General features: G+C 40.4%; 1 protein-coding gene and 1 pseudogene across 3 annotated transcripts; one reads left to right on the forward strand and one right to left on the reverse strand.

Annotated features, from left to right (window-relative positions):
- Positions 1 to 62: 62 nt before the first annotated feature.
- Positions 63 to 12,985, reverse strand: PCYOX1 (prenylcysteine oxidase 1). 2 transcript variants are annotated; one of them, XR_013961425.1, is made up of 7 exons: positions 12,616 to 12,985; positions 11,352 to 11,558; positions 10,171 to 10,345; positions 4,860 to 5,071; positions 4,364 to 4,516; positions 2,987 to 3,882; positions 63 to 2,762 (listed from the first exon to the last, which is right to left on the reverse strand). XR_013961425.1 is itself a non-coding variant. In XM_080684307.1 (6 exons), exons 1-6 carry the CDS (start codon positions 12,725 to 12,727, stop codon positions 3,224 to 3,226), a joined length of 1,518 nt encoding a protein of 505 aa, XP_080540433.1. In that variant the 5' UTR covers positions 12,728 to 12,985; the 3' UTR covers positions 63 to 3,223. The 2 variants fall into 2 exon arrangements, 1 of the variants encoding a protein (XP_080540433.1); XM_080684307.1 differs by having other exon boundaries at positions 63 to 3,882.
- A 534-nt stretch (positions 12,986 to 13,519) lies between these two features.
- On the forward strand, positions 13,520 to 14,841 carry LOC308255789 (elongation factor 1-alpha 1-like; annotated as a pseudogene). The gene has a single exon. The product of its transcript is annotated as an elongation factor 1-alpha 1-like (transcript).
- Positions 14,842 to 19,956: the final 5,115 nt, after the last annotated feature.

Raw genomic sequence — 19,956 nt, forward strand, 5'->3', positions numbered from 1 at the left:
TATACTCTTGACTTTTCCAAGCACATCTACATTCCGAGTAGAGGACAATAGAAAACAGGAAGTAATGATGTTGCTGTTTATTTTGAACATAAGTGGGAAAATATTTTGAATACAAGAGCTGAAATAGAACCCAGAGAAAAATATTCCAGTGTATTGTTCTTTGTGGAGTAGAGTAGTGATAATACTGCCCATAATACATTTATCTAGTTCAAGTATTGGAGTGCACAAACTGATGAAGGATATATTACACATGATTGTATATCATAAACCTAACCTTACAAAGCCTAACAAATGCTTAGGCTTGCTCTTCTTGTGATTTGGTAAAAAGCCTACAAATCTTGAATCCCTTTAAAACTAGAGAATGGGGTACATAAGGTATTTAGAAAACAACACAGTGGATGGCTTATATGTATCTCTGAAATGGTATTCCTACTTAAAGGAAATGTATATTGCCAAAGAACAGCTAGAGGGATCAAACCAACTTGAGAGTTGGTGTGATGTCCAACAATTTCCAATTTTTTCCATTTTTATTCCAATACATTTTAAATCTTCACTGAAGTTGATAGGTTTGATGTTTTACAACCACATAGAGCTGAATTGTAGAATGGATTCTCTGGTTCCTAGAGCAGCAACATCACCTTATAACTTAGAAATGCAAACTTTTATATGCCACTCCAAACCTTTTGAAAAATTCAGGTGAGTCCAATGCATACTCAAGTTGCAGAACTATCTCTCATCCTGCCTCTGCATCATTTTTACCAGTCTCTTGTAAAAAGATGAGTAAATGAGCTGATATTTTTCAACCAATTAAAAAATGATTCTTTAATGCTGTAACTGTATTAAAACTAATATGCTTGATATACAGATAACCTGTTTTGCTCTTTGAGGAAGCAATTTCCAACAGACTTCCTGTTGGAAAAAATTCTTATAAGTAAAAATATATCCCATTGCAAAATAAGTCTACAGATGATAAATTAGTATGTACCGGTGTAGCATATACATTCTACATACTGTCTTCATTAAAACAATGGAAGAAAATAACATTATTTTAAAAATAAAATTAGAAAAAAGCTGACCCTTGACAAACTTTTAACAGTACATGTGAACTTCTTGCAGTGACTGAATTCACAAGCTTTTACTTGTTCTATCCCTATGGACAGTCATTCATGATCTGTTCAGTAGTTGTAGAACTGGTTCTCAAGTTTGGCTGCATATTAGAATCCCTTGGGAAGTTTTAAAGTCCTACAGGTGATTTCAAAGTGTAGTCAAGGTTGAGACTGCCATCTTTAAGATTTCAGCAACCAGTTTCTCACTCAAAATGGTGCAGTAGCTTAAGTTGGAACATAAGCTGGATTTAATCAAGTGTGGTATCATTCTGAATGTCCTATTCATGTCAATTGCTCTAGAATAATTAATCTCGGTTGCCTCTGCTGTTAAACTGTCAATGCTTTCTCATTGAGAACTCATTCTTCGCAGAATGAATCTGCTTTGATTATGGATTGAATTTCTTGTGACTTTTAAGGCACTACAAACCCTTTAGAGACATTTCAGTTGCCCAAATCAGTGATTCTCAATATATGTTGTACATTAGGAACTTTAAAAAGCTACAATGGTGAGGTCCTATCCTCAATCTATTAAATTAGAATCTCTAATTGAGAGTGGGGGGGTCTATCTGTATATTTTAAAGTTCCATAGGTGAGCCCTGGCCTGTATGGCTCAGTTCATTGAGTGTTGTCTATGCACCAAAAGGTCACTGCTTTGATTCCTGGTCAAGGCACATGCCCCAGTTGAGTCCAATCCCCAGTAGGGGGCATGCTGGAGGCAGCCAATAGATGTTTCTCTTTCACATCAATATTTCTCCCCCTCGCCCTTCCTCTCTATAAAATCAATAAAAACATTTTTAAAAGGCAAAAATAGCCCTAGCCGGTTTGGCTCAGTGGATAGAGTGTCAGCCTGTGGACTGAAGGGTCCCAGGTTTGATTCCAGTCAAGGGCACATATCTGGGTTGCGGGCTTGATCCCCAGTGGGGGGCATGCAGGAAGCAGCCAATCAATGATTCTTTCTCATCATTGATGTTTCTATTTTTCTCTCCCTCTCTCTTCCTCTCTGAAATCAATAAAAAATATTAAAAGAAAAAAAAAGTAAAAATATATAAAGGCTCCATAGGTGAGGTTTTGATAATAGAATGCCAATTTCTTCATATCAATAGCCTATATTTGCTTTTCATTTTACTGGAGTTTTTGTATGACATCTTAAAGTTATACTACTCAGAGTTCTGAATTTCATTCCTAAAAAAAGAAGCAATCAAAAGAGCATCATTCTAAAAATCAAGGCTTAAGTAATGGGCACATTTACTTTGAAAATGGTATAAATTACTAAAGCCAGGCATAAGATACCCGCTCCCATAGCAGATTTCACTGTGACTAAAGATCACAACCAGCTGTAAGCACAAATGAACTAGTCCCCAACTAAAAGGTATGTCTTTAAGTACTTCCTCAAGTGTTCAGCTTAAAATGCTCTAAAGTTTTGTTCAAAATCCAAGGCCTCACCTCTAGACCTATGGAATCGGACTATCCAGAGGAACTAGGGAATTCCATATGTTTAACAAATTCCAGATGATTCTTATGATCAGACAAGTTTGGAAAACACTGTGGATGGACCTTAAAAGAAGAGTTACAAATTTTGGAGCAGGCTCTCTCTGGAGCACGCCCATGCCTTTTTTCCCCTCTCAGGCATGCATCTTTACTTTTCTCTCCTAAACTCTAAGGGTCCTCACAAGACTTGCAACCAGGGGAGCAATGGTCAGCAGCAGTTCATCTAGGACTAACACCCTGAACCCGTCTCAAAGGCCCCTTTTTTCTGACTTTTCAGTGAGCTAATGGCAGCTCTGCCTTGGCTCACTTCTATAACATTTCTAGGGAACCAAAGTAGAGTACCACCTAGGCTCTCTCCTTTTGCTTCTTCTACCCTAAGTCCTTTGTTCCACAGTCCCCAGCTTTAATAAATGAACTCTGAAAATTACATATTTTGGAGGTGGCATAAATACAATAGTTACACCTTCACACTTAGACCTTTGTATTTTCCCATGACTCACTGGGATTACGCTTGTTAAATAATGATAATGGCAAAATATCTGATTCAAAATCATCTCTGCTCAGATTGTGTTCTTTTTTGCCAGTGATATTCCATGTGGAACCAGGAGGGGGGAAATGAAAGTGTTATCTCATAGTTCAGTTTTCAGTTTCTCATACAAATCCTCTTGGTCAATCATATCTGTGTGCCCGTTCCAGCGATGATAGGCAAGGAGAGCGGCATTGTGGGCTGCAATGGCACTCATTTCCATGGCACTTGCTGCACACTCCATGCCATTGAGGTAATAAAGTCGATCATGGAGTATGATGGAGGGGCATTTCTCTGGAGGCTTATAGTAAGGATATGCATGCCACTGCTGCTTCACAGCATATTCATAGGACAAAAAGAGCTTTAAAAGTTGCTCATTAGTAAGAGTTTCCGGGGAAAAGGTCTTCCAAACAAAAGCTCCATCTGTTGATGGTTGAGGATTATTATTTTCTCTTACAGAGGACACAATTCCAATGCTATTGAAAAACAAATGTGAATTATCAGTAGTTAAGATTGTACTGAGACCAAATTCATCTAAAGCTCTGGAGCTAAAAGAAGATGAATTCAACTTCCCCTTAATAAAAGTTGCCACTATTTGTTTGTAGTATTGATGAAATTCCTCAATTGGAGGATCAAAGTTGAGAAAAGTTATATTGGACATTTTTTGATTCAATGGAGTGGCCACCAAGACGATGTCATAAAAGTCTGAACGGGTCTCAGATCCAGTTTGGTAGACGACTTCATACATTTTTGTGGGGTTTCCTAGAAGAAATAAGGAAGCATACATTTCTTTAGTGTTTGTAACATACTATGTTTTATGCCTCCTAAAAATAATTCTATATCTTCTTAATTGTTTATAATCATAAGGAATTAAAAACTTTATCCAATGAATGCATAAATAAGTGGAACAACAATTTGATGTTTCTATCTCTCTCTAAAAAAAAAGACTTTACCTATTAGGATAACTGTCCCAAACTGAGGCCAATTTCCTGCTCAGAATAAAAATAATACAAGTACAAAATAAGGAAATTTTACTTTTGAGAATGAAATTTTTTAAATCCAAGGAATCATGCCAGTGTACTTGAGTACATTTAGGAATATTTCCACATGGCATAACACATACAATTTAAAATTCCATCATTTGGAACTGAGTGAGAAATGGAGGAAGAGAGAGGTTTTTCTCCCTGAGCAATTATTTTCTACAGGGGAAATCAGGAACAATAAAATAGAAATTCAAGCTCACCTGTCTGCTTGGTTCTTGTTTTCTCCTCTATGTACATTACTGAGCCAGATATAAGGTTGCTTTTGGAAGCCTGAAGGAGCCTTGAACAAACAAGTTTATTGCCACCTTCTACTGCCCAAAGGCCAGAATCAGCACCAGCTAGTGACACTGCCCCTGTCAGCAGTAGGAAAAAATGTGTTTTAATTCTAACTCTGTAAGGAGCCTCCACCCACTCTCCCTTCCCATTTAGGTGAGTTCTGCTCCCAATGTCTCCACACATTGCCAAATGGCCCCTGGGGACAAAATCTCCTCCAGTTGAGAACCATTCAACTAATGAAAACTAAGGACACTCTCCCCATAAAAATGCACATCTACATTTACACAATTTTGCCAACAATGCCTGAGGTTTCACAGAGAAAGGTATCTTCTCCAACTCATGGCTTAGGTCAGAAGTAACCATAACATCAGGTACGCCCCTTGTGAACCAATTCTATAACCTTTCCAAGCATTGGCTTACCTACAAAGCCATTGATGTCCATGCTTTGGCCATAATTGAGCCTATTGATGGGAGCAATCATTTCATCAAGGAATTTCTCAGAGAAACCTGCTTTCTGTAAAGTTTCAAGAAATGTCCGGTTAAGCATTCCAAGGAAGTCGTCCCCTCCTAGAGAATGTAGTAAGTTTTCTACACTACTGAAGGCATAGTCATGAGACTGGTAGCGGTAGATCCTTTTAAAAGAGAGAGAGAAATGACCATTAAACATCAAACAAGATAGGGGCAAAGGGTGCATAAGGGAAATAGCATCTTAAGAATCACTGACTTTCATGTTTCTCTTTGATGGGTTCCTACTTATCACTCCACACCGTCAGCAGGTGCGAGCAGGGCGGGCAGTCAGCACATGGGAGAGGCAGCAGTGGGAGCGGGGAGCTGCCGGCAGAGAGGGGACCAGGGGCCACGGCGGGAGGGGCCAGGCGGGGGTGCGGAGGATGGGCCAAGACCCACACCTGTGCCCACTGCAGCCTCGCAGCCTACAGTTCCTTTCAAGGTGCATGAATTTGTGCACTGGGCCCCTAGTGCTCTACATATTACTCCCTAATATTGTACTACCTCTTCCCTCCAACTGGAATACAGTTCCCATTCCTAAACAGAGAACAGCTACACTTCCTTCAGAGCTTGAATCACTCCTCCTCTGCAAAGTCTTGCCCAACATCTCAGTCCACAGTGATATCATCTCCCAAAATCCCATAAAACTTAGCACCTATTAGGGTAGCCAAAGGAGGTACACACAAGGCCAAAAGTGGTAAGGAATTATAAATTTATTAGGTCATCTGGAAAGCCAGATGGGCTGAGCCCCAAAATGGCACCAGCACCCAAGGATGGGGAGTCAGAGGTTTTAAAGGACTCTAGGCGGGCTTTTTCGGCAGGGAACTCTCTGGGTGGGTCTGGATCCTGGGAAAGATAATGGTCTTAGCAAGTGGAATGTGATCTAAGTGAAAGGGAAGGTCGGTTGTGAAGTAATCTAAAGGTCAGTTCCCAGGGGAGAGGGTATCGATTGAATTATTTGATCAGTCCTAACAGCATCCCTGCCACTCATGCCTCTTATTCAGCACTTAGATACTACACTGTATGATTTAATTTTCAGAAAATACCACCTGACATATCTCTGTACTTTATGGACTTAAAGGAATGTCCACATAAATTAGTTCATAAAGTAGTTCAATACATACTTTTTCAGATTCCAAGTGATACAAAAATGAGAAAGACATGGTTCCTTTCCTTCAAGCAGCTTACAGTTAGGTACAGGTAATAAGGTACATGCACAAGTATATAAAAAAAGAAATAAGTGCCAAAGAAATATCTTTATCAGTGATCAAGGGAAGAGAGTTTTACATCAACTTTCTTCTCCAAAATAAACTGTAAATTTTTAGAGAGCAGGGGACAATGTCATATCCATTTTAATATTACCTACTGTCTACCAGTGTACTGTACAAAATGTTGAATAAATTTTTGTGGGGAAAAATAATATAAGTGCCAAAACTGAGAACCTAAATAACTCCTTCCCAACGTATCATTTGGCCTCTAGGTCCTAGGAACTTGGAAAAAGTAGGATGAACTGAGTTCGTTTAGAAAAATAACAAAATGAATATCTCATAAAATGAAGAGTGGCTAATGTAAAGTGACCAGTGGCTAATGGTCAGCATGACAAAAAATAATATATGATGCTATAAAAAATTATTCCCCACCCAGTGGCATGGCTAAGTGGTTGAGCATTGACCTATGAACCAGGAAGTCACAGTTTGATTCCAGGTCAGGGCACATGCCCAAGTTGCAGGCTCAATTCCCAGTGTGGGGCATGCAAGGAGACAGCCGATCAGTGATTCTCTCTCATCACTGATGTTTCTATCTCTCTGTGCCTCTCCCTTCCTCTCTCTAAAAATCAATAAAAACATATTTTTTAAAAAGTTAGATATGTGAGTAACTGGCAGTTTCTGCTAATCAGATTGCTCATACAGCTCTTTTTCTTTTCAACTACATTTTATAAATCTTAACATTTATTCATTCATTTATTCACTCAACTATTTATGGAGCATCAACTTTGATTCAGGCAATGTTCTAGGTGTCAAGGATGCAGAGGTCAGTCAACACAACAGAGAAAAAAAAAAAAGCCCTACCCTAATTGGACCTTGTGTTCTAGTTAGGGAAACAGGTAATAAAAACATAAATGTGAGGAAATTACATAATTTAGAGGATGATAAATATTAGGGAGGAAAGTAAATCAAAAAGGAAGATTAGGCCCTGGGCCAATGTGGCTCAGTTCACTGGGCACTGCCCATGCACCAAAAGGTTGCCAGTTCAATTCCCAGTCAGGGAATCAACCAATGAATAATACATAAATGAATTGAACAACAATGCAATGTTTCTCTCTATCTATCTACCTATCTCTCTCTCTCTCTCTCAATTAATAAATAAATTTTTTTTTAAAAGTCAACTAGTGAGCACTAGCTGGTTTGGCTCAGTGGATAGAGCATCGACCTGCGGACTCAAGGGTCCCAGGTTTGATTCCAGTCAAGGGCACATGCCCGGGTTGCGGGCTCGATCCCCAGTGGGGAGCATGCAGGAGGCGGCCAATCAATGATTCTCTCTCATCGTTGATGTTTCTATCTCTCTCTCCCTCTCCCTTCCTCTCTGAAATCAATAATATATATTTTTTTAAATCAACTAGTGAATGCATGAATGGGTGGAGCAACAAATCAATGTTTCTTTTTCTCTCTTCCACCCTTCCTCTCTTGTCTCTGAAATCAATAAATTTTAAAAAGGAACAAATTATACATACAGGTGGAACTGCATCTGATGCCACTGGAACTGGATTTTCCTGCTGTGTAGCACCATGCCACCTACCTTCTTTAAAAAGTGACTGCCTAGCTCTACACAAATTCTACTTATTTTCTTTTGTTTTTAAGTGTTAGAAATTTTATTAAAGTTAACACTCCACAAGGTCATACAAATCAAACTGAAAAAAATTCCAGGCATACAAACTATCATCTCTGTTAACGTGCCATCTTTCATCTTCAAATGTCAAAAATGAACTTGTTTTAATGATACAAAAAGTCTTTAGAAAGTCAAATCCACTGTCCATTTATGTTAAGAAACCTGTTGTCTTCATTCATTTCATGAAATCCATTGTAAAAGAACCCTGTCTTGTTGTATATTGTCACAGCACTGTTGTATTTCCCACTGTGGACTGCCAAGTTGATTTCTCAGCGGTAGGATCCATTTGGAACTCTTCAAGCTGCCTGGGTATAAATGCTTCCACCAATATCTATTCCCATGTACTGGCCTTTTAGAGATTCCATCTCAGGATTCACCTTTTAGCTATATAAATTACAGACTTTCCCAAAGATTTACTATATCCTCAAAGATAAAAACTCCAGACTCAGTCTTCAAAATGGTTTGTCTCAAATAAAAAAGCTGTATTTGTTCAGAACTAAATTTAATTTTAAGCTCATAAGTTACCAGGTCCGAACACAGCTGATGGGACCTCGAGGCACCCAGAGGATTCCCCAGTTGAGCAGCAGGCCTGGCGGCTCATGGTGCCTCTGCCATGGGATCCAGGCCCTCCTGGCAGAGCTCTCCACTGGTGGCCCTGCCCCTGCGACCAACTGCAGCGAAATGCTCCATCCCCTACTCTACCCTCCCTCCTTCCCCTTGGCCATCCCCAGCCCCAGGTCCCTGTGCCTCTATATATTTTCTTAGTTATGGATTTATTGCTTGTTGCTCTACTAAAATGTATATTCTTTGAGAGCAGGGACATGTTCTAGGTTGTACATCCTCAGGACCTAGAATAGTGCCAGGCACTTAGCAGGCACATATGACATGTAATTTTTACCTTTTTAATAATTATTTCATTATATTGGAATAGTCATAGTAATGAAACATTAATAACATTTGTAAGTTCAATATCTCTAGCATCTAGTAAACCAGCCTGGAGTGGGAGGTGGAGGTGGGCTAGAAGGGGTTAGTTGGGGGAAAAAGAGGACATATGTAATACTTTCAACAATAAAGATTTAATTAATTAATTAATTAATTAATTAACTAATTAAAAATAGTAAACTAGCCCTGGCGGGTAGCTCAGTTGGTTAGAGCATCATTCCCATAGCCAAGGTTGTGTTTCCATCCCTGGTTAGGGCATATACAAGAGTCAACCAATGAATGTATTAATAAGTGCAACAACAAACTGATCTCTCTCTCTCTCTCTCTCTCTCTCTCTAAAATCAATAAATAAAATTTTTTTTAAAGTAAACCAGCATAAAAATTAGCACATGCCACAGCCTTAAAAGAAATAGGTTGCATTTTTTCAAAATTACACTGGTTATCTTATGTTATTTTTCCCAATTACCAAAGCAATGTGCTTACATACACACAGACAATTTTGAAAATACAGAACAACATAAAAAATAAAATAAAGAAAAAAGAAAAAGAGGCACTCCCAGGACAGTGCTGGAATTTATTATCTTAATTTAAATTCTTAGGGCACAGAACTGATACCCTACCTCAGGTTGCTGGCTCACTAAAACATCATGTCACAATTAAAGTCCACTTTTCTGATCCTTTCTACAAGCTCTTGCACACATGACCTCATTCATCTGATACATAACACCAGCACAGTGAAGTGAATAAGAGTGACGACTAGAGTCAGCCAGCCTGGGTAGAATCTCTGGCTCTACCACTAATAGGTGGGTATACTTGCACACTTGAAACTTCTCCATGCTCCACCTTCCATATCTGTAAAAAGAAGCTAATAAATAGTACCTACCTAGAGAGCTGTTATGAGAATTCAAGTTAACATTTGTAGAGCTTTTAAGAGTGTCTAGCAATACTAAACAAGCATTTGCAAAATACATTTTCAGAAGCAAAAATAAGCTACCCTTTTAATTTCCAAGTGGGTAAATGGTCTGCACATTTTATACAAAACTTTTTGCCTGCCCTGGCCGGCTTGGCTCAGTGGATAGAGCATTAGCGTGCGGACTGAAGGGTCCTAGGTTCGACTGCCGCCAAGGGCACATGCCTGGGTTGCAGGTTTGATCCCCAGTGCGGGGCTTGCAGGAGGCAGCCAATCAATGATCCTCTCTCATCATTGATGTTTCTAACTCTCTCTCTTTCTCCTTTCCTCTCTGAAATCAATAAAGAAATATGTTTAAAAAAAAAAAAACTTTTTGCCTAACAAATAAGCCTTCCAGTTACCTAGAGAACTGTTCCAAGAAACCATAATTCCTAATGATCATCTAACCAAAAGGTCTTAGGGTTAAATGGAAGGGGAAAATATTACCTCATAAACTTGTCTAATACATCCTCTACCCACATGTGCATTCGAAGGGGCTGAAATCCATACTGCCAAATTAGTTTAATTATGTTAATTATAAACCAGCTGCTCTCCTCAAACACCAGAGTATCTCCGTTAGAGACCCCTATTAGGCCACCAGAACTCTGAATAGTAGAGAGACCTGCAAAAACAGAGAAAGGGTAGCCAAGTCAGTATTTTCTATGCTGATCAAATCAAAGGTAATCTGAACTTATTGGGGACACTCTGAAGTGAATTCCGGGCTTCCCCTTGTTCTCAGGAGATATATCAGAGCACTATCTTTAGAATAAGTGATATGATACACTCACTGGACTGTCCAAAAGCAAATTCTCTTAAAGATGGGGTCATGCAGATATATCAAAATTAGGCTGGCTATTTTTAGTCTGAAGAGACTAAAAATTCAAAGGAAAAAGCCAGAGTATCAACTGAATTCAACTTAAAAACAGAAACGGCAGACTCGAATCTTTGCAGCATAAATTGCTCCTGGAATACATTTGTCCTCATGGAGAAAAGAGGCTCAGGAAGCATCCACGGGAGATATGGAAGGTAGCTAAGGGAAAGAGGAATCCTAGTCCTGTGCAAATACCACTCTGCATAACTGGGTATTTCAGATAATGGGAAGGAGGCCAATATTACCCAATATTCCTTGAGAAAAGAGCCTGCAGAGGCTTGCCAGATTTCCCTCACAGCCTGTCCAGCTTCTATGCTGGTAGGGGAGTAGTCAAATTTCTGGTTTCTAAGCACATGTCTGTACCCATAGTTGTGTGAGTGACTTTAAGCCAGACACAAGCCTGAGTCTCATTTCCCCCTGCTATAAAATGAGCTCACTAGGTTTCTGCTAACGCAAACCATTCTTTGATTCAACAGAAACCCACAGGTTGAAGAACTGACAACAGCAACCATCCCCATCCCCCAACACCATAGCTGTAATTCCAGATAACTTAAGATACTGATAACTAGTGTCCCATTACAGGAGAGTGCCTCCTAACTAAGGCAGTACCAACTGCTAGAAGGAAAGTGAGGAAATAGTTTCACAACTTGTCTGTAAGACAATTAACAAAGTGGAAAAGTTTCAGTTCCCTATCTGATAAAAATATCCATGGATGGTCACACAGAAAGCTGCGTAGCTCTAAGACCAAATTACATACCCAGGTCCTTGACAAAACGCTTCATGTGCAGATTTAAAGGATGGATGACAGAACCTCCTGCTTCATATTCTTGCCCCTGTAAAGTAATGGTGGCCAGGCGGCCTCCCACCTCTCCTCTTTCAAACAGGTCAATCTTCACATCTTTCCCAAATTTCTGCCGCAGGTAATAGGCTGCTGAAGTGCCACCAATTCCAGCTCCAATTATGGCTATGGAGGGGGAAAAGGAAATTTATTTCACTCTTACCAGCTTTGTGGGTTTTGTTGTTTTTGAAAGACCATTTAGCAATAACAGATGTTACTTAAGACTATTATGAACAATTTAGGGCAGCCTGAATAGGGGAAGGCCAGTAAGAGTTGCAGTGAAGATAGTATTCTGAATCTGGACACAAACACTGACCTCCGACAAAAGTGGCAGTAAATTAACTTGCAAACTGACATTAATTCGCCAGATGCCCAAAGATTCTCACAGTTCTTTGTGGAGACACTAAAGGGCCTGCACAACCTTTTCGTGCCCAACTCATGGGGACAGAGGAGATGGGTCTGTCCAGCATACATTTTAAATAAAGTGGCCGCCATTTTTGCCTAGATTTGTTGTTTCATTAGTGTAGACAGGATAATGATCCCAAAGAGCAGTTTTAAAGGGAATAAGAAACAAAGCAAAGCAAAACGAACAGGAAGCAAACACACAAAAAGACTGGAAGTAGAGAGTGGATTATTTCAGCTGTGTAGTAATCCTAGGCAGGGAAACTGTGCAAGCCAGGGGCCTCTGAGAGCAGGCCTACTGCAACAAAGCGGAGAGGGGAAGGGGGTTTCACCCTATTAAGGGAAGCAGACGGGGTCAGCTTGTTTTCACCGCTCGATGTGCTGAGTCGGCGTGCGCCTGTCACCTGCAGAGCGTAAGCGGCCTGTCGCTCTAAGACAAACCAGAAGACTGGCCTCCCACAGGAGCAGCAGGGGAAGGCGGCGAGAGGGCGCACGGTATCCCTCTACCACAAGGCTTCCGAGACAGGGGCTGCAGGGACGCTTGGAAGGTGCCTGCACGCCCGCTTGGGTCCCCCTTCCACGGCCCATTCCTCAAGTGGGCACATTTTCACGCCCGCTCTCTGGGGCACCGAAAGCGACACTGAGACGCGAACCGGCAAGATCACAAGCGCAGAGGGCTCGGCCCGCGCGTCCTAGTGCGGGGCCTGGTGCACTAGGCAGCAGCCACCCGGCGCAGGGCGCACTCCCGCCCCGCCTTCCGCGCCGCCCCATTGTCGCCTACCGATCTTGTCCGGTGGGGCCTGCAGCTCGGTGCTCCCGGGACACACCCAGCTGCACAGCAGCAGCCACAGCCCCAGAAGCGAAGAGACGAGCTCCCCCGCTGCACGGCTCATGTCTCCCGGATCACTGCACTCGGGAGACCCGGAGCGCCACACTGAGCTTCAGCTCGCGGCTGCGCGGCTGCGTGCTCCGCCCGCCCCGCTCCCCGCCGGCCCCGCCCCCTCTCCCTCCCCGCTCAGGTTCGCCCCTTGCCAGCTCCCTGACACCTCTCTCAGTTCCACCCATCCCTTCCAGGAGCTCCAAAATGTCTACCCTACTTCAATGAGACACCAAAGGCACCGGAGGAAGCTCCCCTTCCTTCCCATCTGTTTGGATGAAACACCTTATTTCTTCACTGAGGTCCTCTTCTGTCCCTTTAATCACTCCCTCTCAAACAATGCACACAGCTAATCCCTGTCTAAAACAGACCAGTGGAGCTCCAAATACTTATTGATCACTATGTTCCGGGAATTGTTGGGTAACAGATAAATGGGTAAATGATGTTATGTGAAAGGGAAAATGAGGGCGACCTGGGATGGGCTCCAAAGTGAAGGAAGTGAAAAATAGTGTGGTGGAACATTATGCAAAGCATTAAAAAGAATGTAGGACCTGTAACTATTGTCCTGGTATTATTAGGTGAGAAAATTGGTGGCTGAGTGAAGGATACTATTCGATCCCATTTCTGTAATTAAAATACCCCACCCATCCAGACACCCAAAAAGAAAATAAAAATCAGTATATGAATATGAAGAACAGTATAGGTGGAAGGAAAATAAGTTGTATAAAAGAAAGGTTGAAGCTTTTTCACAATAGGTTTTTTACCAGAACACAGATGTGATGAAAACCATTACTAAATCAAAGCCAAAATGGGAAAGGAAAAGACTCATTTCAACTTCGTCATGAGTGAACAGGTAGATTCTGGTAAGTCTACCACAACTGGCCATCTGATCTATAAATGTGGTGGGAAGGACAAAAGAACTATCAAAAATTTTGAGAAGGAGGCTGCTGAAATAGAAAAGGGCTCCTTCAAGTATGCCTGGGTCTTGGATAAACTGAAAACTAAACATGGGCTTGGTATCACCATTGATATCTCCCCCTGGAAATTTGAGACCAGCAACTATTATGTGACCATCATTGATGCCCCAGGACACAGAGACTTTATCAAAAACATGATTATAAGAACATCTCAGGTTGACTGTGCGGTCCTGATTGTTGCCATTGGTGTTGGTGAGTTTGAAACAGGTATCTCCAAGAATGGGCAGACCGGTGAGCATACCCTCTGGCTTACACACTGGGTAAGGAACCACTGATTGTTGCTGTTAACAAAATGGATTCCACTGAGCTGCCCTACAGCCTGAAAGATATGAGGACATTGTTAAAGAAGTCAGAATCTACATTAAGAAAATTGGCTACAACCCTGACACAGTAGCATTTGTGCCAATTTCTAGTTGGAATGTTGACAACATGCTGGAGCCAAGTGCTAACTTGCCTTGGTTGAAGGGATGAAAAGTCACCCGTAAAGATAGCAATGCCAGTGGAACCACAATGCTTGAAGCTGTGGATTGCATCCTACCACCAGCTCATCCAACTGACAAGCCCCTGTGTATGCCACCTCTAGGATATCTATAAAATTGGTGGTATTGGTACTGTCCCTGTGGGCCTATTGGAGAATGGTGTTCTTAAATCTAGCATAGTGGTCATCTTTGCTCCAATCAATGTTGCAGTGAAATAAAGTCTGTTGAAATGCACCATGAAACTTTTAATGAAGCTCTTCCTGGGGACAATGTGGGCTTCAATGTCAAGAACATTTCTATCAAAGAACTTCGTTGTGGCACTCACCATTGGAAGCCTCTGGCTGCTCAGTTCATATGATTATCCTGAACCATCCAGGCCAGATAAGTGCTGGATATGCACCTGTGCTGGATTTTCACAGCGCACATTGCTTGCAAATTTGCTGAGCTGAAGGAGATCAACTGTCATTCTGGAAAAAAGCTGGAATATGGCCCAATGTTTTTTAAATCTGGTGATGCTGCCATCATCGATATGGTTCCTAGCAAGCCCAGAGAGCTTCTCTGACTATCCTTCTCTGGGCCGTTTTGCTATGGGTGTCATCAAAGCAGTGGATGAGAAGGCAGCTGGAAGTGGCAAAGACAGCAAGTCTCCCCAGAAAGCTCAGAAGGCTAAATGAGTATTATCCCTAATATCTGCCACCCCAGTCTTAGTGGTGGAAGAGCGGTCTCAGAATGGTTTAGCTCAATTGGCCATTTAAGTGTAATAGTAAAAGACTGGTTAATGATTATAATGCATCATAAAACCTTCAGAAGGAAAGGAGAATGTTTTGTGGACCATTTGGAGTATGTGAGGGGGGGGGGCAGTTTTTAAATTATTAGTTTTTGAAATTAGTACTTTTTAATGGAAACAACTTGACTAAAAATCTGTTGCAGATTTTTTTTTTTTTTTTTTTTTTGAGGAGAGAGAGAGAAGCATCAATGTGAGTGCAAAACATCTGATTGGCTGCCTCCTGCTGCATGCCCCCTACTGGGGATGGAGCCCACAACTGGGGTATGTGCCTTGCCCAGGAATCCAACAGGTAAACTTTCTGTGCACAGGATGATGCTCAACCAACTGAGCCAGCACATGGGCCAGGGCTGTCACAGAATTTTGAGACCCATTAAAACAATGAGAAACATGTGTGAGTGTGTGTGCGTGTGTGTGTGTGTGTGTGTGTGTGTGTGTTTAATTTATTGATTTGAGAGTGAGAGAGGAAGGGAAGGAGAAAAACATTGATTTGTTGTTCCACTTATTTATGCATTCATTGGTTGATCAAACCCACAATGTTGAAACTGGGTGGTTTTTGGTCAACACTGTAACTTTCTTTTTTTCTTTTTTTTAAATATATTTTATTGATATTTTACAGAGAGGAAGGGAGAGGGATAGAGAGCTAGAAACATCGATGAGAGAGAAACATCGATCAGCTGCCTCCTGCACACCTCCCACTGGGGATGTGCCCGCAACCAAGGTACATGCCCTTGACCAGAATCGAACCCGGGACCCTTCAGTCCGCAGGCCGACGCTCTATCCACTGAGCCAAACCGGTTTCGGCTCAACACTGTAACTTTCTATGTACCACTTAAGTAAAAGACTTAAGAGTTGCCCATAATCTGTCTGATGTTATATCTGCTGATACTTTAGAAGTGGATAATTCTGTTAATGTTTTTTGGGGGTGGGAACTTTGCTTTTTTCCACTTTGTCTTAAGGGGCAGAATCTGGTTACATAGCAAAAGCTATAGAAGAGGTTCTGTTGGTGCAACACTAAATAAGGTTAGGACAAATAAGCAAAGAGTAACTAGTTTATAAAGGTCAAATTCTGTTATATTAAAGTCCACAGGTTGCATATAAAATGTTGTAGTTACATCAATATTGAATAAATTTGTTGGTATGTCAAATTTTAGTTGAATGTGAATTCATATTTACAAATACTGAGGTAGTTTAAAGAACCTAAAATGAGGTTTAAATAGTATTGAGCACTGTCTTGCTACAGTTAATTGTATCCAGATTCTAAGGAAAATCAATTATACTGGAAAGAAAAGTTGAACTTGGAGAAAGGAAGTAGAAAATTCAGTGCAAAAAAACATTCATTTACTGGACAAATATTTACTGAGTTCCTTCTAAGTGGCAGGAAATATTCTAGGTGAATGAGAAAAATCATTGAATAAAACTGATTTTTAAAAATATTTATTCTAATGAAGCTGACATTCTAGTGAAGGGAGACAGATGATAATTAGAGTATATAAGTAAATTATGTAATATATAGAATGGGGTATGAGGAATGGGAATGGATTGCAATTGTAAATATGATGGTCAGGGTAGTAGGCCTTATTAAGTTGGATGCCATTTGAGCAAAGCTTGGAGCAAGTGAGGGGAGTGGACCAGGCAAATATCTGGGGAAAGAACTTTTCAGGCAAGAAGAACGTCTGGTGTGTTTAAGGAACAGCAAGGAGGCCAGTGGAGCAGAGTAAGGAAGAGAAAGTGGAAGTGTTAATGGAACAAGATGCAAGTCATACAAGAAAGAAACACTTCTACTTACTAGTAAGAACATGAAAATACAACGATTAAGTCCTCTTTTTTTTTAATTTCTTTATTGATTAAGGTATTACATATGTGTCCTTATCCCCCCATTGTCCTTCCACACACCCTCTGATTAAGTCCTCTTTTTTTTTTTTTTAATATATTTTATTGATTTTTTACCGAGAGGAAGGGAGAGGGATAGAGAGCTAGAAACATCAATGTGAGAGAAACATTGATCAGCTGCCTCCTGCACACCCCCCACTGGGGATGTGCCCGCAACCAAGGTACATGCCCTTGACCAGAATCGAACCCGGGACCCTTCAGTCCGCAGGCCGACGCTCTATCCACTGAGCCAAACCGGTTTCGGCTCAACACTGTAACTTTCTATGTACCACTTAAGTAAAAGACTTAAGAGTTGCCCATAATCTGTCTGATGTTATATCTGCTGATACTTTAGAAGTGGATAATTCTGTTAATGTTTTTTGGGGGTGGGAACTTTGCTTTTTTCCACTTTGTCTTAAGGGGCAGAATCTGGTTACATAGCAAAAGCTATAGAAGAGGTTCTGTTGGTGCAACACTAAATAAGGTTAGGACAAATAAGCAAAGAGTAACTAGTTTATAAAGGTCAAATTCTGTTATATTAAAGTCCACAGGTTGCATATAAAATGTTGTAGTTACATCAATATTGAATAAATTTGTTGGTATGTCAAATTTTAGTTGAATGTGAATTCATATTTACAAATACTGAGGTAGTTTAAAGAACCTAAAATGAGGTTTAAATAGTATTGAGCACTGTCTTGCTACAGTTAATTGTATCCAGATTCTAAGGAAAATCAATTATACTGGAAAGAAAAGTTGAACTTGGAGAAAGGAAGTAGAAAATTCAGTGCAAAAAAACATTCATTTACTGGACAAATATTTACTGAGTTCCTTCTAAGTGGCAGGAAATATTCTAGGTGAATGAGAAAAATCATTGAATAAAACTGATTTTTAAAAATATTTATTCTAATGAAGCTGACATTCTAGTGAAGGGAGACAGATGATAATTAGAGTATATAAGTAAATTATGTAATATATAGAATGGGGTATGAGGAATGGGAATGGATTGCAATTGTAAATATGATGGTCAGGGTAGTAGGCCTTATTAAGTTGGATGCCATTTGAGCAAAGCTTGGAGCAAGTGAGGGGAGTGGACCAGGCAAATATCTGGGGAAAGAACTTTTCAGGCAAGAAGAACGTCTGGTGTGTTTAAGGAACAGCAAGGAGGCCAGTGGAGCAGAGTAAGGAAGAGAAAGTGGAAGTGTTAATGGAACAAGATGCAAGTCATACAAGAAAGAAACACTTCTACTTACTAGTAAGAACATGAAAATACAACGATTAAGTCCTCTTTTTTTTTAATTTCTTTATTGATTAAGGTATTACATATGTGTCCTTATCCCCCCATTGTCCTTCCACACACCCTCTGATTAAGTCCTCTTTTTTTTTTTAATATATTTTATTGATTTTTTACCGAGAGGAAGGGAGAGGGATAGAGAGCTAGAAACATCAATGTGAGAGAAACATTGATCAGCTGCCTCCTGCACACCCCCCACTGGGGATGTGCCCGCAACCAAGGTACATGCCCTTGACCGGAATCGAACCCAGGACCCTTCAGTCCGCAGGCCGACGCTCTATCCACTGAGCCAAACCGGTTTCGGCAGATTAAGTCCTCTTTTGCACTACATCTAGAAATTACAAAGAAAGAACTAAACTATGTGTGTCTTTTACTTTCCTATTTTCAAATTACATTATGCCCACAACATCTCAGTGCATTAAGCCTACTAGGACCTCAATTTCTGTTGGTTGATTAGAATTGGCCATGTAAATCACCTTAACAAGTATCATATTTGGAAAATTTCATTCCTGCTACTGAAACCTTGGAAAAGAATTTACTGAAAGGACATAGTGAAGAGATAGTGTAAGACTTGCAAAGTGGAGGTGGATCAAAGGCTGTCTTATTCTGCACTCTTGGCCTTTTAAAATGATACTGCTACTGAATGAAATTCAAAAAGATTTTTTAATATTTATTTATTTATTTTATTTTTTTTTAATATTTATTTATTTTTATTGTTTAAAATATTACATATGTCTCCTTTTTAAAAAGTTTCTTTTTAATCGTGGGAGGAAATGTTACCTCATATATGACGGGTAATAGTAAGGTAATATAACCTAACTATTTATTCAAGAGTATTGCTTAAAAAAGCAGTCTCCCTAGGAAGCAAAACACTAAGATTCTCTCCTTCAGCAAACTCTAGCCAAACTTCTCTCGACTAGGCCTCAACTTTGGCCTATAAAGATGAAAAAACAACTGACAGTTTCTAACAGCTCAAGCCTCCTTGGGATAACCTTAGTACCCCTTAAAGTGCCTGTCTGAGAAAACTCAAGGTTCCCCAAATTATTGACTGCTTGTGCCACCCAACACATGAAGATAGAGCTTTGTGTCACAATCCCCAACACCCCCACCCCCACCCCCATCCCTTCTTGAATTTTGTGATCTTTTACTTCCCTGACTTTAATGGCCCCTGCTCATCCCCCTCCCTATTTCTTCATTCTCCCTTTAAAGGACCCAGTCACTTCTGTGCAAATCAAAGTTCAGTTCACACTGCACTCTTTTCCCCATTGTAATAGTATATTATGATTACAATTTAAACTTTAGTGTCTGGCTTTATTTATCTTTGACAACACTCCAATCTATAATTCTGTCTCTGCTCTGTGTTTTTTTTCTTCTTTGAAACTACCTTGAAGAAATTCATTTTTTTTAAATTTAATAAATCTTTATTGTTCAGATTATCACAATTGTTCCTCTTTTTTCCCCCCATAGCTCCCCTCCACCCGGTTCCCACCCCACCTTCTGCCCTTACCTCCCCCGCACTGTCCTCTTCCATAGGTGTACGATTTTTGTCCAGTCTCTTACCGCATCTCCCACACCCCTTTCCCCCCAAGAATTGTCAGTCCACTCCCTTTCTATGCCCCTGATTCTATTATATTCACCAGTTTATTCTGTTCCTCAGATTTTTTATTCACTTGATTTTTAGATTCACTTGTTGATAGACATGTATTTGTTGTTCATAATTTTTATCTTTACCTTTTTCTTCTTCTTCCTCTTCTTAAAGAATACCTTTCAGCATTTCATATAATACTGGTTTGGTGGTGATGAACTCCTTTAGCTTTTTCTTATCTGTGAAGCTCTATATCT

This window comes from Plecotus auritus (genome assembly GCF_963455305.1).
Source record: "Plecotus auritus genome assembly, chromosome: 8".
Classification (NCBI taxonomy): domain Eukaryota; kingdom Metazoa; phylum Chordata; class Mammalia; order Chiroptera; family Vespertilionidae; genus Plecotus; species Plecotus auritus.